The sequence below is a fragment of the Amblyomma mixtum genome, chromosome 3, assembly GCF_055824585.1.
Source record: "Amblyomma mixtum isolate Tamu chromosome 3, ASM5582458v1, whole genome shotgun sequence".
Lineage (NCBI taxonomy): Eukaryota > Metazoa > Arthropoda > Arachnida > Ixodida > Ixodidae > Amblyomma > Amblyomma mixtum.
This window is the reverse complement of record NC_143014.1, coordinates 123,871,077-123,895,885: the sequence shown is the minus strand read 5'-3', so window position 1 is coordinate 123,895,885 and position 24,809 is coordinate 123,871,077. Positions and strand designations below refer to the sequence as shown.

Sequence of the window (24,809 nt, the reverse complement as noted above, 5' to 3'; positions counted from 1 at the left end):
TGTTAGATATATTTGGCTGACTAGAGGCAAACCGAATAGCAAACAGTTCTGTATTTTTGTATTCGGCACGTGAGCAGATGGTTCAGTAGTTTCGGATTCTGGCTCGCGCTGGAGGTTACCTGAAATTTGCTCTGCAACTGTTCGTCTGTAAAGCGACAGCCAGCATGAGCAAGCTGGGTAAATGGTGCACAATTCAATTTTTAAGAATTAGCTTTTACTACTTATGTTTGTCAAAGAAGTGTCTGTCTGCAATGAAGGTTAAACTGACCAAAACAGTAGCCACGTAATCACACTATATCACATGGGGCGCGTAGCGCCTCAACTGATACCTATACTTTCGATCCGTTATATATATGTGCCAGTATAGCAGCCTTCGAAGTAGGACCCCTTGGGACCACCATTTGCATAAAATTTGGGGGCCACCCGTTTGATGCAGAATGTTCGAAGTGATGTAAAATGAATCTGCATGTTCCTGAGGTTCAAATTACTAATTGAGATGAAGCCCAAAATATGCGTGGGATTTGCAACGACGACCTTTCCACCCCCAAACCGTTCATTCCCAGGACCTTCAGATGGCCATTACGACCAAACTTTTTGTCGCAGGTGGTTCCAGATGGTGTCAAACGATTAGTCATGTTGTGATGCACACGTTTGTGAAATTTGTTAACTGATATAAGGAGGAAATATACCAGATATGGTGAAGGTGGCTGTAAATCGCAATAGTAGCGCAAAACCCATGTGATAGATGGTGCTGCTTGTCTTAGAAGGGATGTTTCCGGAAAGGAAACATCCACGGGTGTTTGGATTTGGTGGTTTCCACGTTTGCTGAGCACACCGATGTAAACAGTTGAAGCTCCCGTAGCTAACGCTCTTAAGATGAACACTTAGGCAAGTTTGGCGGAGATTTTTTTTTTTATTATTGGAACCAGTTGACAAATGAATTAACTTTTTTTTTTTTTTTTTGACTCATGGAGCTTCATGTATTCTGTCGGGAATGGGCATCAGCACGGGGTGCTTACTACCCGTAGCTCGGGCAGAACTATATTAGACCCCACGTATATGCCGGTGCTGCGTATATGTCAAACCCCCAATTTAGAATGGTCATTTTTGTTAAAAGGTTGTCTTATACATGGTAATTTATTGTATACTGCGCATTGTGCCCTTTGAATTCCTATAGGAAGGATCTCTCTCGCGTGCCAGCACCAGTCTCTTTGTGCCACGTTCTACGGTACAAATGATCTTAAGGTTTCTCTTATGCTGAGCGCCTAGTGGTTTCTGTCCCAAATTCGGCAAGACGTGGACATCCAACTCGTGGCGCAGTCTGCTGAAGGGCCATTGCACGGTTAGTTCTTGTTGCAAAGAGAGCTCCAGGGATGGCGCTTGTCATCACCATCTCGGTTCCGCTTGGCTATGCTTGGCTGCAATTTTCCATTGGCCGAATGACTTGCCGTCGTTGCATCGCAATAGTCTGCTGGGCCACCCTTGGGGACAACATAACCACTATGATTTCGTTGTGCTCGCACATGACAAAAAGGGGAAACAGCGTGTTAACCAATATGTACACGATAAGTTGGTGTGGTTTATGTGAATACAAAATGCATTATGTTCAATGGGGGCCAAGTCGGGGATTTGGCTTTACTGCTCACAAAGCAAAACTACTGTTTAAGCAGGTATGTTTTAGCGCACTTTTACCGTACTAGAATAGAGGAAAACTCACTTTGGCGTGTTTGCTTTGATGATGTAGATGTTTCACTGTTGTTTCTGTCTTTGTCATTGTTGTCTTCTAACCATGTCACCTTTCGTACCATCCATGGCTTTGGAGAGGCCACAATTCTTGAGACTTATCCACATGCGAACTTGGCAGTGAATACCATACTACCGCAACTCAAAGAACAGCATAACACTAGATGAAGCGCACTTGTCATGGTGCACTTGACATTGTGCTTGTTGGTGTAAACAGCTTGCCTTTATTCTCTATCCGGTCAATATACAACTATCAAGCACAGTTCTAGAAGGGTTAGTTCAGCATCACATCTATTAGCTGAAGCAGTGCAGTCATACCACCTGGAATCACAAGTTCGGACCTGTTCGACTTCAGCTCTTGTGCTGTCAGATGCTCACACTGAGAACGTAAAACAGTGTTTGGAAGGCCATGTAGAGCACCTGGTCATTGCTGCCCGACCATCCTGAGCCTCTCAAGACCCGCTTATCATTAAGGAACTCTTTTTTTTTTTCTCGTTCATGCGATGACATTGTGTGGGAAACGCTCCTTTGGCTTTGTCTTCCGCTTGGAAACTCCCCACTCATCTGCAGTTGCGGCAAGCATCACCCATCACATGAAGTATGTCAGGGTCTCACCAGTGTTTGCTGTCTGCCCCATTATGCAGTCCTTTTCTCTTTGCAGATGCATAACATAGCAGTGAAACTTGTGAGCTTTTCTTTGTAGATGTCTGGAGGGCACTGACAGTTGCTTGTCAGTTGCCTAAGGTGCAGTCTATACCTCCTCACGAAATGTTTTGCCCATACAGAACTTGTGGAGAACTTGCAGGGAATTTCATTTCATGAAGCATTGGCGCATGCCTTGACTGGTAATGCCTTCACAGTCACTGCCAGTGACCAGTCCTGAGTTCTGTAGTGTGAAGGCCTTCACTTCTTCCAACTTAGTAAACCTGCCCTCCATGGTTCCATGGAAAGCTTCATACTTGTTGTTATTGCATGTGAAAAAGGCATTTGTGCTGCTTTTGCCTCTATCTGGCTCAACATTATGTATAGCGCGAAAAACTAAGACAGGGGAAGAAACACGCAAACAAACAAGCGCTGTTTTTTTAAAGGGTTACAGACGGAAAAGAGCCCAATGAACTAGAGATGAACTAGAGATGAACTAGAGATGAACTTTCTTCCCCTGTCTTAGTTTTTCGCGCTATACATAATGTTGAACCTTCACCAACTCGCCCAGTTTTCTGTTCTATCTGGCACACTTTACAGCAGCATCTAACTCATGTGACGCCACGTAATCGCTTGATGCCTGTGTGTGTTAGGTGACAGCTTGTTTAAATGCTTCCGAGGACAGTTGCTGATGTTTAGGAGGCTAGGCCTTCTATGTGGCTGAGTGACTGGCGGTACTGTTCATTGCAAAGCTGTTTCAAATTTTGGTTTAGGTCTAGCCTGGATTGACGGCAGTGTGTGCTGTAAGCATGTGGTCTGCAATGTAATGGCATAATGGGGCTTTGTGCATATTGCTGCATCAACCTCATCTGGGAAGATTTTACTCAGCTCTCTTGAAATAGGTGATGCGTGAAACCTTTATGCAATAAGGTTGGAGGCAAACACCATGCATTCTGAAGGCATTAAGAAGACTAGGCTTTTTGCAGTAGCACCATTTGTATTGTTCTTTGAATAACTGGCATCGCAGCCTTGGTTGCTTTTGCACCATAAAACTCATTATAACTAATTTTGAGCAACTGCCAAGTTTGGTAAGAGCTGTTTTGAAAAGGGGGGGGGGGGGTGGCAACCTGTATGCAAGTAAATACAGTACTGTACTAACATGTGTGAACATCTTTTAGTGCTCTAGCAGTAGATGCCTTGCTAGTGAAAAAGCCGTTGTGTGTCTTGGTGAAGCCTCCACCTGCCATGGCAGGCGTCAAAGTGGACAGATGGAAATGCAAGTGGGAGAGGGAAGGCAGAGAGGGTGACAGGTTGCGGGTGGCAAGGTGGAGGCTTCCTTTTCGTGCGCTGGCACTAGGTGGGTGAAAGAGGGAGACCAGCATCGTGCCAGCTGCCGCTTACATTGTAAAACTATCATAAGTAACCTATGTGAAGGGTCCATGCATATTGTGCTAGCATACCTATGTCATATTTAGTTTAATGAAGTAAATTGGGGTCAGTTTTCTTTTACAAAAATTATGTTGGTAGCTAAGCTAGTATAATGGATTTCTTTTTTTTGTGTGTGTGTGTGGCAAAGTTGCTCTTGGGCCATTAAAATCAAATTATCATCCGGTCAGCTGATTATGTACGAACTGCTCTTCTCTTTGCAGCCTCTCAATAATATCACGCTTATGCAACTGTGTTTAATGTATGTAGGAGAGAAGGAGCCAGCTTATGAAGATATAACACCTCCGGGATCCCCCACGCCAGATCAAGAAGATGAAGAGCCACTCAATGCTGAGCCTGCACCCTCACTCACAAAGGACATTCCGGTCTCCTTGGCTGGTTAGTTCATCTCTATTTGAGCATTTGAGTGTATAGGTAAAGCAACTCGCATTGGGATGATAAAGAACCTTGCATTTGGTATGTGCACATAGGAGTTGGTTTGCTGACCAACAGCAGAAGCAAATAGCAGAAAGAAACCATACTGCAGCAGGATAAAGAACTAAAATATGCCTTGAGCACATTTTTAAAGATGTCACACTATCATGCTGATCAAAAATTCCTGCAAGGCACTGCCCTTGCATGCAGCTTATTTTATAAGACAGACTGTCACTCTTGTCTGGCACATCGCTGTCCATTTCCTTACCTTTTCAAAACAGTCTTGCCATTTCGACACCAATATGTGTTCCCTTTGCTTACATCTGCATTGTTATTCCTGCCCGCTGGAACTGTGCGCTTATGATGAGCTTTTCGTTGTATGTGTGATGGAGCCTCCTCTCAAGGTTTCACTGCATGTTCACATTTTTGGTGGGTCTTTGCTTTTTTTTCTTTCATGGGGGCAGAAGGGGGGTATACTGTAACTCGATAGTCGGATAATTCGGGCATTTCTTCTGGTACCTTGAAGTCCAAATTACTGAGGTTTTACTACCCATCATGTTATTTTTAGTTGCCAGCCTTGTGTCAATTCATGGATTGCATTTGGTCACTCATCATGAATGGCCATATTGCTAGTTGCATTCTGTTACTCTGTATAATGGAGCAGTGTACATGTCTGGGCACATCCATGTGTTTTTTCTATGGTGCTGAGTTGGTCTAGATTTGTTTATTTCATTGGCAAAGACCATGCACTACCGTATCTACCTGTCTAATTCGTGCACTTTTTTCTCTAAATTAAGGCTTCAAAAACGGGGTCATAATGCACCACATATATACCATATATTCCCACCTATAAGTTGACCTCCCAACCCGCACCGTCGTTCACGGGAATATATATATATATTGACACATGCCTCCACCCTCTCGCCCTGCTTCACGTGTTGTAGTTCCCAGCCGGATGGAATAACAGTGCATGCTTGGCTCAAAGCCATAAACGTGCAACAATAAAATCATAAGGCCAGCAGTTAGAGGGAATTGGAGATAAGATATAAAATGGGCACCCTCACATGCAGCCTTGGTTGACTAGCAGCAAAGCGAACAGCAAACAGTTTGGTAGTTTCGGATTCCAGCATGCGCCGGAGGTTGCCAGAAGTTCGCTCTTGCAACTGTTCGTTCGGTAAAGTGACCTGGTAAATGGCACACAATTCGATATTTTTTTTTTATCGGGACCAATTTACAAATGAATTAACGACTTATTATTTTTTTAAGCATGAGCTCCTTATATCCTGCTGTACCCATGGCGCGGGCAAAACTGTTAGACCTCGCGCATAGGTCAGCGCCGTGTATATGTTCACCCCCTATTTCGAATGCTCATTTTTGTAATAAAAGGTCGACTATTACATGGAAATATATGGCATATTGCACGTTATGATCTCTGATTTCAGTTTAGCTCAGTTTATTACCTTAAAAGTCTCCCATAGGGTCATTACATAAGGGATGGGTTCCTATCTTAGCGCATCCAAAGAGAAGGATGTTCTGGCGTGCAGCTTTACTGTTATTTCTTTCTATTACATTATTTAGCTGGTGCTGACTTGTTTCAACTTGTGTGTTGGTGTGGCTTAGAAACAGGGGGTAGTTATTAAGGCGACCGAGGCATGTTTGTTTTGTTGACCTAGTTGTAGACTCTATCCCAAAAGAGCCGGCATGCTCACCCTTCGCCTGCATCAAGTATGACTTTGCTTTGGCTTGACCTTGGCAGTGACATCTTCCTTAAAGCGACGACGCTAGCATAGCAGTGTCCACTTGCCATTCGCACCTTTCTCAGCCGCATAAAGCAACACAGCTGCACCGGTCTTCCCAAGCCTGCCTTATACGCACCTGCATGCATGGTATAGGCGGGAATTCAAAATTTGCCAGTAAATGTTAAAAGAACAAACAAAAATGCAGTAATAAATTAGGGGTGTGCAAATTATGTGAGTGTGCTAATTACACGAGTAAATATGGTATTTTGAAAAAAGAAAAATAAAGGCAAGGGAAACAACATTTACTTATTTATCTTTTTCTGAAATTTTTTCATATTGAACAGATATTTAAAGGCATTTTTCGCATTTGTATTCAATTTGCATTTGAAAATTTCAATGTTCACACACCCCCTAGATTTAACATAAATTGCTGGGTACAGCACAGCATAACTTTTGTCATGCTAAAATTAATGCTACATAGTTTTTGAGGGAGGATAAGTTATTGAGCTTTTGTTTCTAGGTTAGTCACCATAAGCGTACTTGCATCCTGGTTATACTGATTGTTGTGTCGCTATAAAAAAAATCCTTAAAGAAAAATTCTCAGCCAAACGCTGGCTTGTTCGCGCTCCAATTTCGCACAGAGGTGGATATAATAGTAAGTTTTGCTTTATACTACATTTGGGTTGAATACCTGCCGGAATCTGAGAATTTATTCGAAGGTCGCATCGTACGCGGCAATGCTGAACCAGTAAAGACTGTTTCGCGACAGTACTGGCAGTGCCAGCTGTTGTAGGTGGCAGAATAACAAAAACAGACAAGCGGGCGATGCAAAACGAAGAGTGCTCCTTAACCTTTGGGGGTGAGAGATGGCGGTGCTGGTGCAGCTGTTGTGAAACTGTCTTTTTTGGTCCGGGATCGCCTCATGCAGTGCAGGTGGTCGATTAATTCTCACCGATACCAGCATGTACTTGACCCAAATGTAGTATGAAACAAAGCTTATCGCCAAATGTCACTTTGGGCAAAATTGTAGTGTGAATAAGCGAGTGATTTGGCCGAGCGAAATATTTTTTCAGTTTTTTTCTGAGCGATGCAGCACTCAGTATGTTTGCTTTATAGAGCACAAATGCAGTATCAGGAACTGCTGCATTTGGTTTGGGGGTGGTAGAAAATGGTAAGCATGTTGTTATTTTCGTGCAAAATAATACTTGATTTTTGTTAATGAAGATTAATGAAGACAGCTGCTTTTATGCATTTGTGTGTGCACAATTTTTTTTCTCTTCTTTTCTTTTCTCTTTCTGGTCTGAGTTCAGTGCGTGTAATAATTTGATTCCTTTTTTCCTCTTTGCAACCAGTCACTTCGGTGCCAGCAGTTTCTTCAGCGGCTGTTTTCTCCTTCACGAGTGGCACGACTGGTGGATCACCATCGTTGAGCTCAAGCACGTCTACCCCTGGACCTCTGTTCCAGCAGGGTTCTGGACCTCTGTTCCAGCAGGGTTTTGTAAGCCTGCCACGGCACAACTTTCTATTTTTGCAGCATTTGCAATACATTTACTGGCAGTTTATGCTCTTTCCTTTTGTAGTTTACAGGATTATTGCTCATTCTATACTCATGCGTAGTAGCCTCAAGCAGCCTGCTTATGTCTGCACATACCTAGGGCATCCGTTTATTTCTTAAACTGTTTTTGTCCAAAAATGAGGTTCGGCATGGTTTTTTCATGTAAACTTTCTTGCTTCAGGCCTCACCCTTCTTCCCATAAATCCACCCCTGCCGTTGCTTGCCACAGCGGTGTAATGTGTGACTGTACTGCCATACAAATCGTAAGGTGACAGTTTGAAATTGTGCAGTTCCTTACTAATTTTTTTCTTCTTTTTCGCTCTGTTCTATTTTTATTCTTACATGTATTTATTTTGCTTGCTGGAACCTCTCATAAGCAGCTAGGCCCTAGAAATGGGTGATGCATTATACAGTGAAAGCTCGTTAAGTAAAACCTAATTAATTCAAATATTTTAGTATTTCGAACTGCACAACTTGGTCCATCCAAGCTCCATACGAGTCTATGTAAAATGTAGTCTGTTAATTCGAACATGAATAGGCGGCACCACCGATAATTCGAGCTACGCTCTGCCCCGCCTGAGTGGCCTGGGCATGCAGCAAGCCAAGCAACACTCCCGCAAGGCTGCGCTGCCTCTTTGGAAAATGATGTGGAGAGGGTAAAATGGTGTGCGAGGCCGAATAATTGAAGAGGGGGGACTCTCTTTGCGGCGGCGTGGTGACAGCAACTAACATGACCTCCAAGATTTATACCCGGCTGTTGCTTGTAATTGCCGATCTTGAAGGCTTTTTCAGTAGCTTTCTGCATAAACTTTTGTTGTTGAACGATGGATGGCATGACCAGCAGCAAGATGCAGAAAATCAGGCACGTAGCAGTGTCTGTGGCACTCCGAATCTGAAAGCACGTGGCCGTGCACAAAACTGCGACAAGCGCGAAATGAATGAATAGGAACTTTTGCTGATGTAGGCTACATGTCTCTGTCTCAGTGTTCGGTGCTCTTTGCATCACATTCTGTGTGATTGGTTGCAGCCATAGCAGTCAACCTACGCAATGTGCCACGGCATAGTAATTTAGAAATGTCGTCTGTTCGCAGTAAGTGTCATGTCAAAACTTCAAGAGAAGATTGAAACCATGCGGGAAGCCAACGCCAGTGTGTTGTTGAAACAGGATGTTGCCAAAAAGCACGATCATTGGTTTCGGAGCTTGTGACTCGGGGTTGGAAGGCTTTCTTAAAAAATCTGGCAAAGTACATGCGGCGTCCTGGCAACTTTTGCTTTTTGGCCTCAACGGTCGCTCAACGCCTGCGACTCGCAAGTGTGAATCTGCGAGTCGCGGAAGTTGCGCTGTCATTTTGCTGGAAAAGCAGCAGTTGCACCGCGGTCGCACACAGCTTGTTTTCGCAAACTTGCGGCCATGCGCTCAGTTGGTTGACCATGCTCACAGGCAGTTGCACCCTTCGCGACTCGGATGCAGCCCTCCTCCACTGCACAGGTTTGAATGCGCTGATTGCTGCCAGCCTCTTCTTCGGTTTTGAAGGCAGTGAAGAGGCATTCCGATAAGTTCATACTTAAGAACAGAAGGTGCTGGCCGCTGCGTTCACGAAAAAAAAAGCAAAAGGTGATAAGCAAACGATTTAGAATAATAAAATAGGGTAATGTCACTACAAGACTACTACCTGTTCGTAGTGGGCCGCATATTCTGTTCACTTTTGTAAGTTCGAACTTGCTTAATTCTAACTGCGTCGATGTCCCCGTGGAATTCAAATTAACAAGCTTTTACTGCATCTTAGCTATATGCATGCTGCCAGTGGACTTTCTTTTGTTCTCAGAATTTGTAATTATGTCCTTGTTACTCAGTTAATGACATTACATTTGCACACTGCCAATAATGGGCACTTATCTTTGTATCATTTTCATTTTGGTAACATGAAATGCCACTACAAATGCATAATTACTCGTTATATTGTTGTTTACTTCATCACTGCAATTTTAAGGGCCACACACTGTCCCTCGTGCCTGGTCTTAGGGTCACAACTTGCTCTGCATTCAGATGTTTGACACTATCAGGCGAACAAATGTGTGTATGATCTCGCTGCTCCAATCGTAGCATGCATTCCAGAAATGAAGTATAGTATGCATCTCACCGTGAAACAGCGCGCTTACACGGGACGAAGAAAGAAGACACGCACACACACAGCGCTACGACCGTCTACGAGAGCACGCCATTAACATCCGCACGGGATACGGCAGCACGCTGGCAAAACACGTATCTGCTTGTCATTGCACACCTAACCTTGGACGAAGCCAGATTTTGAGGCGGTATAATCATCAACACAAACGTGAACTATATGAAGCATTCATCATAGATAGGAAAGGCGCGTCATGCGTTAGCACTCCATCAATGGCACTGACAAGAAAAGAGATTCAATATCTTGAATAACCTTTGACGACATTATGCGACAGGAGGATATCTTCCTCGCCTTCCTTTGTTTGTTTTTTTTTTTGTTTTTTTTTTTTCTGGTATTTATTGCGACCAATGCAATAAACCATGCAGTTGTAAGTTCAGCGCTGTGTGCGTGCGTGTCTTCTTTCTTCGTCCCGTGTAAGCGCGCTGTTTTACAGTGAGATCATGTACCAACTGGCCCGGCAACTATCCTTAATGCTATAGTATGCATGTCCTGGCAGATTGGCAAGGTTATTACTGCTAACACTGTGACTTTCGTGCCATCGTCATGATTTTTTGAGGTTTTAATCAGTGTTTCAGCAAATAACAGTGACGCGGCACTTCTGTCATGCATTTTGTTGGGCTTTCTAGCTCTGGTGAAGATAAACACAGGACTGTTTCACATCCAAGAGTTTAATCACATAGCAACTAAACAATTTTCTCACGCATGATGTGCAGATGATATAGATGTGTAACAAGAGAATATGCTGCATTGCCTTATACTGTGGAACCTCAATTATACGACTTTCAGGGGACCGCGTGAAACCGTCGTATAATCCGGGCATCGTATAATCTAAATAAAATTTCTCAGAAGTGACGCATTTACATAATAAACATGTCCGCACTCTGGCTTTCAAAAATTCATGAAAGTTCATTTTCCCCTGCGTTATAAAAATGGCTGTTTTCGTTCTGCGAGAATTAGTTGTGAGACCTTGCGCAGCCAGGCTTTTCATCTTCGAAGAGACTGCTTTAGACGAGGGGCCCTTCTGCTCCCATCCTTGTGCATTAAGTAGACGTCACAAGTGCCTCGAAAGCGATGATTTGGGCGATGTGCCGAAAATATAGCTGCTCCGACTCTTCGAAGGCGTATTACGGCGCACAGTGCGACCATGCCAGTGACTTGGCTTTCTCTTCAGACTTCCTCTAGAACCGCTGTCACTCCACGGCAGCAGGCAGCAATCTCTGTACTAGGAATTCACACTAGGAATTTGCACTAGTCTGCACTAGGAAAGTGTGCCACTGGCATGCTTTCTGCAGCGATGTGTGGCTCGCTCGGTGACAGCGCGTCGCTCTCTCCTGCTTTGCTGGCTCGCTCGCTGTCGCTAGGCCTAACGTGCCCCCCCTGGAGCTGCAGCGGAAAGCACTTTCAAACTAGCTGCCAGTGATCATAGAAAAGTGTAATCATGTTACTGCTTCTACAATAACTTCATGCTGGTATGAGTGCACAGTTGATTTCCCAACGCCTTCGTCAGCAAAGCGCGTGTAAAAATGGGCCAGATGCTTGCACTGTCAGCTGCGGCTCGCACATGCTAGGTCCAAGTCCGAGCCATTGGCAGAACCATCATGCGCTCGATAGCATCGTTGCACGCGCGTCTCCGTCTTAATTCCGATCTGGAACCAGCTTGGTTCGCATCACATCTGCCAGTAAAGTCCTCCACCAGCGTATCTCACGACGGACAGTTGCCACTGGCCATCGTACGAAGTGGGGCTTGCATATTTTTCCATCGTGTAATCGAGGCTTTTAATGCATTATCTCTATGGGAGAATCGCCGGACCCGCACCAATTTGTCATAAAATGCGGGTCGTCACATGAATGGGGGACGCATAATCGAGGTTTGACTGTAATTTGTTGACAGCATCATAACAGGGCATGTAGTATTGCCTTCAAGTCCCTGAAGTCACTGATATTGCAGACTGTAAATGAGGCGGAAAAAATTGTTTCAAAATTGTATTATGCCGAACTGGGAGGTTCTACAAATGTGCACTGCGCACTGAGCAACCCTGCACAGCACTTATTGCATAGTGGGTTTAGGTTGGGGACATCAAAAGTGAGTGCACTGCTATGCTAGACTAGCGTGCTTCTCGCAGAAAATGAGCAATCATTTTAAAGAAATATTGACTATACTTAATGAACCCAGCAGTGAAAGCAATATTTTGACAAATGTGGAAGGAGGTGCAGTGAGCAAATCAAGGCTGAAAATTTGGTGTCATGTCCCCAGTAGACCTTTTTATATGGGGTGGTGCCAAAGAGGCACAGGTTCCTCCTTGCTCAAGGAAGAACCCTTGCAAGACAGTGCACCCGCTAGTGAAAGGAGGATTCCTCTCTCTGGCATGGGTTCTCCTTTCACGATAAAAAAGTCTGTAAATCATTGGCTTCTATAAACAAACCCACAGCTTTCTACAAAAAGTCAACTGATTCCCCTTTGGGTCAGAATAATACTGCCGGGAATCCTAATACTGCTTGTTCGTTCACGCCGCTGGCGCGCGGCTTTACCATTTTGTTTGTGACACGAGATGTGACCAGACTTATCTTCAATGGTCATGTTCACGCGCAACTGCTTCCACATTTTTCCATATTATTGTAGTTGCTTTTGGTTCCTTATCTTGAAGGCTCCTTGCTAGCTTTAAACTGAGTGTGGCCGAGAACTGCAGGCATTCTGTTTGAGCACACGAGCACGCAGGCTGAGCACCCTTATTGCTACTCCACCGCCGAGTCATTCAGTTCTTTGTGGGTGCAGGTCTGCACAATAAACAGTTTCTTTTAGAAGCCCTTTCTGCTGTACTTCTGACTGCCATACCACTGTGTGACAACACGCAGAACTGCACAAGCGCATGCACCCTTCATTCAGTTATTTTTTAATGCATTTCCATGGCTCAGTAAGTGTAAATAGTGGTTAAGGGTCTTGAAGAGCCTGGTCTTGAAAACAAAAAAAAATTTTTTAATGTAAAAAAACCTTCAGGGAACATGTATTTTTTTTTTTGTGCAAATTCTAAATATGTCATTTAGTTTCATGTAAAACAATTCCTTGAGCACTAATGTAATTGTTATGCAAGTTTTTTGTGAAGAGCTTTCAAGAAAATTTACTGCAGGAAACTTTGCTGAAATGTATGTTATGGGTTCTCTTGGCGTAAAGGAATGCAGCAAGGCTAAAATTGTCTTCCTGCCTATCATAGACATTGATTTATGGGGTTTTAAATTCTATTCCTGTTCCTGAAGTGGCAGCTTCAATACCCCATAAATCAAGTTCTATGATAGGCAGGATGATAATGTTGGATTCCTTGGTGTCAAGAGAACCCAATGGCATACATTTAGCCAGTTCCCTGCAGCAGCCATTCTTGAAAGCTCTACACAAAAACTTCATAACAATTACATACCGTATTTACCCAATTCCAACGCGCACCTTTTTTCGGGGAAAATACGTCTCAAAATCGCATGCGCGTTGGGTTCGAGTGCAAACCGAAACTGCCCCATAGCTGCCCATCGTCATCGCCATTATACGATGTGGGAGCTCACTAACTGCTGGAAACATGGGAGCACGTTTGCTCGTCGTTTTCTGCGTCGCAGGAGCCGTTTTCAACCGGTGTGGCGCTTGTCATTGGTCGCGTGCTCAGCGACCACGGACCGCGTTCACGGCGACGGTATCCCGTGCACTGCCGCGGGCGGACGCCTCATCACTGCCGTTGCACGATCAAGATACGCGGATCGAAGAATATGTTGATGAAACAACGGTTATCGGAAACGCGTCATTTCGGCGGTAAAGTTCCAAAAACGATGAGACTCCTTTCTGTTTTGCGGCCGACTCTCTGACAGAGATTACATCGTCCGCAGGCGGGGCACGCCGCGCCGCTGACGAGGTCGTGCATCATGCCGATCTCACAGATAACAGCGCTCCCGCGCCCGTTTTTACAGTCGAAGATCTTTATCTTTCGCTCAGACGCACTGACGAAGTCATCGATGCTCCGCAAGAAGCATCGCCGTTGCCGCAGTTACGCCTAGCAGCAGACGAACCTCCCATAACCGGAGCTCTCCGCTTGCGCTTGGGGCGTCTTCCTTTATACTGATGCTTTGTCAGGAAATTGCGTGAGCGAAAATCTCGTTTCTCAGTCACATCCATAGCGGAGATAGGAGAAAAACCCGGGCAGAAGCGTTGGTTCACGTCTCGGTGGCGGCAGAACGAAGAAAGAGCGTCTGCGCCCGACCGTGCGGTGGAATGCTCGTAGCCAATGGAACGGCTCCGATCGTACCACGTGATTTGAAGGGCCAGTCGCGACGCTCGACTCGGGCGGGAAACGATCTTTTTTTTCGTATTTTTATCAAGAATGCGCCGCTGCCGAAGTGGCTTCTCGTAGACGATGGGTAGGCCTACTTCCCCGCGAATATTCAAGAGCGGGCGACGCCGTGGAGCGAAATGCCGCGTTCCCGAAATTCGGTCAAATTCGCACTTTCGCGAGCCACCGCGAGTGCTTTAATTGTATTTTTTACTAACTTCCCATTGATTATCGGCTTTGATTTTTTTACACATAAAAGAGGCTTGGGGGAATACAAAACGCAAGAAAATACAAAATCGACTTTATCGAAAAAAATCGCGGTTTTTTCACCCGCATCTCCCCTTAAAATATAAAAACGGTTGGAAATTATTTTCATTCGTGGAAGTCACATGCACGTTAGAAGCGGGGCTTGTAGTTTTTTTTTTTTTATTGCCAATATTGGGCGCGCGTTAGAATCGGGGCTTGAATTTTTTTTTTTTTTTTGGTGCCGTAAATTGGGTGCGCGTTGGAATCGGGGGCGCGTTGGAATTGGGTAAATACGGTAAGTGCTCAAGGAATTGTTTTACATGAAATTAAATTATATATTTAGAATTGGCACGCAAAAATACATGTTCCCTGAAGATTTCGTAATTGTGACTACATTAATGAAATTTTGTTTCCAAGACCAGGCTTCCCCCTTAAGTATCTTTATGGTTGTAATGAATATCTCTCTTCTAGGGCCAGCCAGTCACAACTACAGGGAAGTCTTTGTTTGGCAACTCCGGTGTGTCATCATCGGCGTCAGGTTCTGCAGCAGCCTTCAGCTTTACAGCTTCCAAAGACAGCCCGGCCAAGAATATCTTTGCAATGCCCCAGGTCAAAGGTCCTGGCTCTGGGGAGGTAAATGAAATGTTGGAAAAAATTGTTTCCAAATTGTATTATGCTGAACTGGGAGATTCTACAAATGTCCACTGCACACGGTTCACGAGCAGCTCGGCACAGCAGTCAATGTGTGGTGGGTTAGGTTGGGGACATGAAAAGAGAGTGAATTGCTAGTCAAGCATGTTGTGCACAGAAAGTGTATAATCATTTGAAATAGATTTTGACCTCATTTAATGAACCCTGCAGTGAAAGCAATATCTTGACATATGTGGGAGAAGGTGCAATGAGCAAATCAAAGCTGGAAATTTGGTGTCATGTCCCCAATGGACCTTTTTATGTGGGGTGGTGCCAGAGAGGCACAGGTTCTTTCTTGCTCAAGGAAGAACCCCTGCAAGACGGTGCACCCGCTAGTGAAAGGAGGATTCCTCTCTCTTGCATGTGTACTTCTCTCTTTTTGGCATGGGTCGTCCTTTCCCTATAAAAAAAAGTCTGCAAACCACTCGCTTCTGTGAAATAACCCACAGCTTTCAATAAAAAGTCAGTCGATCCCCCTTGGGGTCAGAATAATACGCACAACTGTATGAGCACATGCACACTTCATTAAATTATTTTTTTAATGCATCTCCTTGGCTCTGTAAATAGTGGCTAGGATCTGTACCTTGGGCTTGGAATTTATGATTATGAATACTTCTCTTCTAGGGCCAGCCTATTACAACTCAGGCAAAGCCTCTGTTTGGCAACTCCAGTGTGCCATCGGCATCAGCTGCTGCAGCAGCCTTCAGCTTTACAGCTGCCAAAGACAGCCCGAATATCTTTGCAACACCCCAGGCCAAAGGTCCCAGCTCTGGGGAGGCTCGTCCTCCGCCTGGAACAGGATTGGCTGTGAAAGACAATTCCTCAAAGGACGCAGTGAAGCCACCGCTGATGTTTGGCCCTTCGGGGCCATCTGCTTTGAAGCCTCCAGCTTCTGCCGCTGGCAACACAGCAGTGTCTGGTGCTCAGGCAACAGCCTCCACGTCACCATTCCAGCCTGTTTCATCTGCCACCAGCCAGTCAGAGGTCTTCACCCTGACAACTACTGCTGCTTCTGCTCACGCATCAGACGTGAGTGGAGCATTAATGCATAGTATTGAGAATAGGCATCTGCAGGGACTTGCCTCAGCCCAAAACACCAGCAAGTTAAATTAGCATACATGTCACATAAGTTCAATTCTGCATTAATAATTTATATAAACTTACGTTCCATGACCCATCTGGAAAACCAATCAATACAGCAAGAATGCTCTTGTAACAAAATTTGGGGACCTTTAGGAACCTTTCATTTAAATGAACCGTTCATTTAAATGAAAGTTCGCTCAGTTGAAATGAGCATGCTGCCACTCATTTTGATAAACTAATAAATATCAGGTATAAAAAAAAAGTTCCTAAAGTCATTTATTTCATGATACTGAAAACTAAACTCATCATAGTTTTTGTAACAGCTAGCAACAGTTTTTGTAACATGGCACAGCAATACAAAAAAGCTTGAACAAAAATAAAATATGCATGCCATATTGTCAAAACTTACTGTCGTGTCCGGTCGCTGTGTTGAATGCAGCGAAAGACGCACACGGTACTTTAAGACTTCGTTTATTTAAAGCCGATGAGGGTGCGACCAGCGTCGACCGAGGCAGGAGCCGAACTGGCCGCCCGAAGAAAGGAGGGAGCGGAGAAGCGTCCACGGGAGGGAGTGGCTTCCCAAAACAGGAGGAGGATGCGGGGGCGCACCATGGGGGGGCATCTGGCGACAGCGTGCGACGAGGGGCAAGTGGTCGTTAGGAGGAGGATGCGAGTGGTCGTTAGGAGGAGGATGCGAGTGGTCGTTAGGAGGAGGATGCGAGTGGTCGTTAGGAGGAGGATGCGGGGCGCACACACACAAAAGCAATAAGGGGACACAACACTTACCTGAATGCTCTTGAAGCTTTCACTGCTCATTTCTTGGTTTCTGTAACAGCGTTGCAGTCAAATCTAAAATAAATGATATGGCAATATCTATTGAGCCTTATCCCACAGTTGACTTCAAGAAACTTTGCTTTTTTAACAACTCCAGTATGAGATTAGTGCTGTTTTCTTAGCAGTGCCTGATATGTGCTGGACACCATGTTGTATGATTAAAGGCGCTATATGTGGCCAGAGTTCCTGTCCTTGAGACTGCAGTGCGGCACAGAACGATAAATAAGACCAAAAAGGAAACAGCAGTTTTCTAGTTACGCGCTGCATGTTGCTATTTGCCCAAAAACGCCTTTTTTTTTTTTCTGCAGTATTAAAAACCATCTCTTGTATTGAGCAGTCACCTATGGTGTAGTAAGAAAAAAAAGTTGGGGCGTGCGAATATTCAACATTTCAAATAGTTTGCGAATAATATATACTAAACACTCTATGTTCTGAACACTAAAAAATTATGAAATACCTGTTCATTTGGGCTTGCAGTCAATATCACTTCATATCCAAACGGTGCTCATTGGTTACAGTAAGTCGCACTTCAAAGGGGTTAGCTTCCTATCTTCTTCTAGAATCAACATGCATCAACATGCAGCAATAATTGTAAGTCTTGCATAAAACCGGTGCATTGACAGGCACTGAGAGCTACCGCGGGGCAGCCGTTGCGCACTTGTGGGCTAAAAAACGAAGTGCACCACTATGTGACGCATCACTGCATTGCGGCATGCCACGATGTAATCAACTGGCTGCAAATGTGCCGGAGATGAAAGTGAACGGGTGCCAGCAACCCTCTTTTTTTCAATCACAACAATGAGAAACACGGCACACATAAAACCGGGGCTTGCAGTGGATAGCCTGCAGTTACTACCGTTCAGTACGACGTGCATTCCTGTGGTTAATTTCTGACAACTGCTTTCACCCTTCACAATTTTTGTCTATTAGGGTCTAGAAACTGCGTACCTTTGGCCACGGAGGTCAGGAAGGAAGCATATACGAGATACATAAACCTCAAAGTCAGCCCGTGCAACCACAGTGTACACTGCAGCCTGTATACAAGGGAAATGAAACCATGCCAACCGCGGAGAATGGTGGTGTGGTTTTGTTTTCATGCCTAAAGTTTGTGACAGGGCTTGGGCCCATCAGTGGGGACATGGGAGGGCTAAGTGAGCTACTTGTCGCCATAAATGCTGCATTTGGAGTGACATTATGCAGCCAGGCAAGTGAGGGAGCTTAAAAGGGATGGTTCTGCTCGCATTGCAGCTCAAGTTGCCATACTTGTGTTCGTTTCACGAACTGTCTTGTTTTTTGCCAGCGTTGCCTTGCATCTTGCCCCTCTAGTAACCCAATTGCACACGTCACTCCTCCAGTAATAAAGTATCTGGCAACCTTGTAGTGCTTCGTGTCGGTATTTATTTAGGCCCTTTGTTATGTAAGCAGTGAGTCAAGCTTAGATTGTGATCACGGAACAAAATTATGTTAAAAGAATTGTAAACAAGGTATTAGCTAGTCTACAACAAGATTGCTACTGATGCTACTATAGGATTCCCCTACCCTTATTTAATGCCTGTTAGGCTTTACAGGTGTACTCGGTTATGCTTGTGATGGGTGAAAACAAATTTTGCCTAGCTGCTTGGAAAAGCGTTTGTTCTTGGTTTAAACTACCTCTTTTGATATTAAATACTATTTGAAAATAACTTGTATTGATTATTTGAAACTTAAATATTAAAAGATATTCGATTTACAACTAATTTTTATTATTATTCGTATTCGCAGACCTCTAGAAAAGAATGATAAACTCTTTGCCATGAAATCAGAGTATGTGCCAAACAATTATTGTGATTAACATTTCTTTCAGTGTCCAGTTCTATCAGCGTGCAATGAAAGTGGTAACTTAAAATGAGTGTTTCAAATTATGCTAGGCAGTGTAGCCACATGCATGCTGGCATAAGATATTTTACAAAAGTTGTTAGTCATGTTGCAATTTGATAGCTAAATTTTTTCCTTGTCCATTCTTGTGGATCTTTTTATCTAGGCCCAAACACTTCTTACAAAGACTCCCACCTCTGAGCCAAGCAAAACTGATGCTATTGTTGCTGCTGCAACTACAGCTGCCATAGCAGCATCAATTGCGGCCTCATTGTCGTCACCAACAATTGCAACTTCTGTGCCAACATCTGCCCCAGCAAGTTTAGCTGTTTCAACACCAGTCAGCATAGCAAGTACGCAGGCTGCTGTTATTGTTACGGAGCTGCTTTCTTCTACCCCTCCAAGCACACCACAATCACCATCCACGCCAAGTGAGATGGTAGCGCCTGCATCTCCTGGTGGGACTGTGCTTGGCCTCGGGTCTTCATCTGTGTTTGGTGGTGCATCTTTGCCAAAAACACCCGGCACTGTGTTGTTTGGCCAGCAAGCTGTGTCGACAGCTCCAGCCACACCAACGTCCTTCTCATTCGGTTCAGTGCCAACCTCCCTCGCGGTACTTGCTGTAAGCCAGGCCCCTGCCACATTAATTTCCACCCAGCCAACTGGGCAGACAACCACTTCTGTGAGTGCAACTCCTGTGTTTGGTCAGACTGCTGGGACAGCAGTGACAACACCTTCATCTACCCCTGCACAGCAGGCCTTCGGTATTCCACAAGTGGCAGTGGCATCATCAGCTGGCACATTACCTTTTGGATCCCAGCAGACAACTACAACGTCTTCTGCACTGACTTTTGGCCAGGTGGCAGCAACCACAGCAACGGCAGTGTCCACACCTTCAGTGTTTGGACAGCCAGCCGCAGCTGGTGCAAGCGTGCCGACAGTGTTCAGTGCCACCACATCATCAGCCACGTCTCCAACCAGCACGCCTTCCTTGTTTGGTCAGAACAGAGCAACGTTCACATCCTCCACAACGACCACCACCTCAGCACCCTTCTGGAAGCCAATGGCATCTGGTGGTACCATATTTGGTCAGCCTGCTGGGCAGTCAGTCTTTGGCCAAGCACCAACATCAGCAGCTTCTTCTTTTGGTCAGCAAATGGGAACGGCACCGGCATTTGGTCAACCTGGCGCATTCACCTTTGGCCAATCACCAGTGGTGTCATCGAGTGCAGGCAGTTCACCATTTGGCCAGATCGTACCAGCCACTGCTTCTGGAGGCACAAGCTCATCATTGTTTGGTCAAAAGTCTTCCTTCGGCACAAGTTCAGGCCAGACGCCATCCCTGTTCGGTCAGCCAAGGTAAATATGACTTGGTATCATCTCGAGTCCAATGTTAGACTTGGTCACTTAAAAGGGACCCTGCAACACTTTTTGAAGCAGTGCTAGTTATGCCTCAGATGAATTCCTAATGTTGTGTGGATACAAGTGAAGAAAGAACTGCAAGATATTGATTTGCACAAATAGTAGTTATTCAATAAAATAAATGAAAAATGCGAGCAAACAAAGTATCCCTTCAGCTCGGTTTTCATGGAACTTCAGTTCCCATTTCACCCTCACAGTGATGTGGTAGTGCAGAGGCACTTGATACAACCTCTTCTTACATGTAGAGGAAGTTTGCAGATTATGGATGTCTGTTTGCTACAACTCATTTATGCTTTATGCGTGATTTGACAGCTGCATTTCTATGGCTACAACCATGTAAGCAGCCCTACAGTGCTTCATCACACTCATTCTGCTTCATTGATTTGTCCAACTTGAAGCTGGGGTCTATGAAGGAACACCACCCTGCTTATGATTTCTTTCAAAGCTGTGGGGGATAAGCCAAGAAAGATTGGTATGGTACATGGGGTTTAACGTCCCATAGCGACACGTGGGCTATGAAAGGCGTAATGGAGGGCTCCTGATTAATTTCAACCACCTGGGGTTCTTTAACATCAAACTGCACTGATGCATTGGTGGGAGCACTGATCGGTGTTGACACGTCACACAGTACATGTGTGTCTTGCATTTGCCTCCGTCGAAACACGTCCACCGCGTCCTCGGGCCAAGCGCCCTAACCATTGCGCGACCATGGCGGGTCCGAAGAAAGATTAAGGCTACAATTAACCACTGTCTAATCCTCAGTGCAGCAGTGAAACCTGCAGCTGGTGGGCTCTGCAAGTGTGAGCATGCAGATGTTGACACTGTGTCGCATCAGAGCTGTCATGCTTGTGTCCAGCTGCTTCTGATGCAGAATGTACAGATGCATATGGAGGGCAGTCGCAGATGTCATCTGCAAGGTCCAGGATAGTGTATAAAGGAATGTTGGAAATTTCTCTAGTTGAAGTATAAACATTGCTTTTAGTGCGAAAGCACTTATAGGGGCCATTCCCCGCATTTAGTTGTCGTACGTTTGTCTGAGGCCAGTTTTGTGACAGGCTTCTCACCTGCTTGCCGTGTCAGGCGGCAGCTCAATTAATCGTGAGGAGCTGCTTGAGGAAAGCAACCTGGATCGCAACCCAACCCAAGTAACCCAAGTACCACCAATGCAGCAACTGTCATAGAAGGCCAGTGGCGCATCGCTTGATCGGTGCACCACTGTGCTAGGAGTGGTAGGAAGACTCGCAGGGATCTATGAACATAAGAATTCCACACACATGGACACTAACCTATTATCGCTATCCAAACTACTGCCACGGCCGCTAGATACAAAGCGCAAAGCGAGGTGCGGCCCGCCACGTCGCACAGAAACGGCGTCTTGGGCCTAGTTCTCCGTGCGCCCGCCGCGGTGCCACTGCTCGGGGACAACTGCTCGCAGGGAAACGCCGCGACAGCTGCGTCGGTACGCCCGTTGCTCACTGTTTGAGGCGTAAACAGTGCGCTTTCTACTTGCTCATTAAAGATTGCATTTTTAAGTAGTCATTGAGAACGCCGATTATGTCACAATCACCGCAGCAGGTAGGAAGTGTATGCCTGAACGCTGTCCATAACGGCCGCCTATACGATGCACGACGGCGCGCGCGGCTGTACCTGAGGATGTTGCATTAAATGCGCCTCAAGCTTTCGATCTACTTTTAAGGCGTAAGCCTTTTATGGCTCATGACTCGCCAGCGTGTCCGTCCGTCCATGCGTCCGCGGCAGCTGTCAATAATGGTTACTTGAAAAGTCAGTAATGATAGTTAATGGTGTAGTAGTATTTTTTTATTATTTTTTATTTAAGAAATACTGCCAACTGCCTCTTGGCAGTCAAAGCAGGAGTGGATACATTGTTCTTGAACAATTGCTAAGGTGAGTTTAACAGCGGCAAAGAAAGAAAACATGCTATTGACAATCAGCCTCGAAGGAATGTGCACAATCAAAAAACACAAAAAAAGAAAGAAGGAATACACTTTGAAAGGCGGACGGCAAAGCAAGAAGCGTTGTAAAGAAATACTTGCTGCATCATAGGTAAGATGACACGGCCGTAACAAAAGATTCAACTGAGGGCATGTCAGCTACTTCACAGGGTAAGGCGTTCCACTCGGCTGTGGTTCGAGGAAAGAATGATGAGCGGTAGGCGTTAGTTTTAACCTGCGGCATTACAATTGTATTGCTGTGTTTGCCTCTCGTTTTCCTGGATTCGTTGAAGTGCATGTAAGTATGAAAACTTATTTTGACATGGTGGTTGACAATATTGTACATCATGTGTAGGCGGTGTAGTTTACGGCGCATTTCTAGCGACGGGAGCCCAGCTCGTGTTCTCGGGTCTGAAACAAAGATACTTCTATGGTAAGCGTTAAAAATGAATCGAAGTGCTTTCTTTTGTACCCCTTCAATGTGATTGATGTTTTTCTTAGTATGAGGGTCCCAAACAGTGTCAGCATAATCAAGAATTGGCCTAACGAGTGTCGTGAATGCTGCAAGTTTTGTTGCACTAGTGCAGTGCCTCATGCGGTGCTTTAATAACCACAGCTTTTTTAGTGACGCCGACACAACATATTCAACATGTGCGTTCCACGTTAATTTAGAGTCAATTATAACACCAAGATATTTGCAGTTGTCAACCCGCTTGACATCAGCATTGTTAAATTTGTAAGTATATATTAACGGTTATTTCTTTCTTGTGACCATCATGTGGGCACATTTAGAGACATTTAGGTTCATACGCCAGGATTGACACCAACTGTTAATTGCAGAGAGGTAATCACGTAGCACGATTTGATCTTGCACAGATTCGATGACCTGGTACACGATGCAGTCATCGGCGAAGAACCGGCATTGTACAGAGGAATCCAAAGACAGGTCATTTAAATAGATCAGAAAAAGAAGAGGTCCAAGGACAGAACCTTGTGGTACACCGGATAATGCAGGGGCAGATGAAGAAAGTGAGTTTTCAATGCAGACATACTGTTGTCGATTGGATAAGTAACAATAAAGCCAATTCAAAATTTGTTCACTTTGCAATACACTTTTCAGCTTAAGTAATAACCTTTTGTGACAGACTCGGTCAAACGCCTTTTCGAAGTCGAGGAACAGTATATCAATTTACCCACCCTGATCCAAAGCTACCATGAGATCATTAGTAGTGTGTAGTAGTTGCGTAACCGTGGATAGGCCACGTCGAAAACCGTGCTGTCCCTCAGAAAAGAAATTATTATTTTCCAGAAAACTGCTTATATGATTAAAAATAAAGTGCTCCATTACCTTGCTAACGGTGCACAGGAGCGAAACAGTAGATGTACGAACAGTAATGATGATTAGTTAATGATACCCACTAAACGCGCACACGGCAGATGCGCGGCATCGTGCCCCATACACGTCCCTGACCTCCACACACGCATGCACGAAAATCCCAGAGTGCACGGCAGACACGAGGCAAACATTCATTCACGCGCACGCGTAAAGTCCAAATCCAGCACCGCAGACGCGAGGCAAACGTGCTCACTCATGCGCACAGCAGAAAATCCAAATAAAGCACTGCATACATGAGGAACGTGAGTAGTAGTAGTAGTGGTTTTTATTTTGCATTGAATATAGAAGGCAAACGCGGTTTTACACGACGCAAATGCGGTTTTACATGACGCAAACGCGCTCGAACACGACGAAGCAAGGAGCGCTTCGGGAGTCCACTCCCGGGACCTGTCCCCGAACAGTGGCGCCCCCACCGAAAACAGCGGCCGCGACTGTAAACTCCGCCAGGACATGCTCACCCATTGTCGGCGGCGCGACGTGGCTGGCCGCACCTCGCTTTGCGCTTTGCATCAAGCGGCCGTGCTACTGCCATCCGCAAACGCTGGATCTGAACACCGGAACCGGAGTGAAAACCGAAAGGCTAGTACTCCTAATTCGCATCTGGCCTAACTATGCAAATCAACCGTCATTTTTTTTACTTTACTATGCATTTTGTTTATGGCACATATGTTTGTTCGGTTCACTAAGTGAAGAGGCTGTAATGTAACATGTTTACTGTAATTGAAAGAATTAGGGTATTTAAATAAAATTTATGATGCATTTAGCATTTATCTTATCATGGGGCACGCACACATTGGCATAAGAGGAGTTATATCCACTGCTGAAAACTGAAGCTGAGTGGCAACAGCATCCTTACCGGCATCTTGGCTTCTTGAGCTAATTAAAATGTTAAATACCTTATTATTTACGTTAGAACCGAATTTAACAGTATTGCCATATCCCATTCTATGCTACCAGCAGGCATGATGTATGCGCTCATTTTTTGTTGTAGGGCCCCATTATGAGCTGTTATGTGTTATTTGCATTTTGTCAGTATAGTAGAACCTCATCAATTCAGATTTCATGGGACCAGAGAAAATATCTAATTTGAACAAACGTCAAATTATTGGGCACACCGAAAAGATCTACAAAAATGTGCCCCACATCAGCAAACCTTTACTCCTTGAAATACTCTAATTATTTACTGTTTCTTGTGAGAAATTTGCGTGAAAGTACCTATTTTCTGCACTTCCACCAAATGTCGCAGTACACGCACGCTGTTTGATGAACCAACACATGTCATCTAGGACACTGAGAACTCTGA

The 24,809-nt window shown here is 44.9% G+C and overlaps 1 protein-coding gene across 3 annotated transcripts in view; it reads left to right on the top strand.

Annotated features, from left to right (window-relative positions):
* Positions 1-24,809, top strand: part of Nup214 (nuclear pore complex protein Nup214) — a 120,859-nt gene that overhangs the window by 72,523 nt on the left and 23,527 nt on the right. For all 3 annotated transcript variants that reach the window (XM_089581058.1, XM_089581057.1, XM_089581059.1), the window contains exons 24-28: positions 4,081-4,209; positions 7,337-7,482; positions 14,747-14,908; positions 15,590-15,994; positions 18,903-20,095. In XM_089581058.1, coding sequence (XP_089437184.1) covers positions 4,081-4,209; positions 7,337-7,482; positions 14,747-14,908; positions 15,590-15,994; positions 18,903-20,095 — 2,035 coding nt within the window. The remainder of the gene's footprint in view (positions 1-4,080; positions 4,210-7,336; positions 7,483-14,746; positions 14,909-15,589; positions 15,995-18,902; positions 20,096-24,809) is intronic.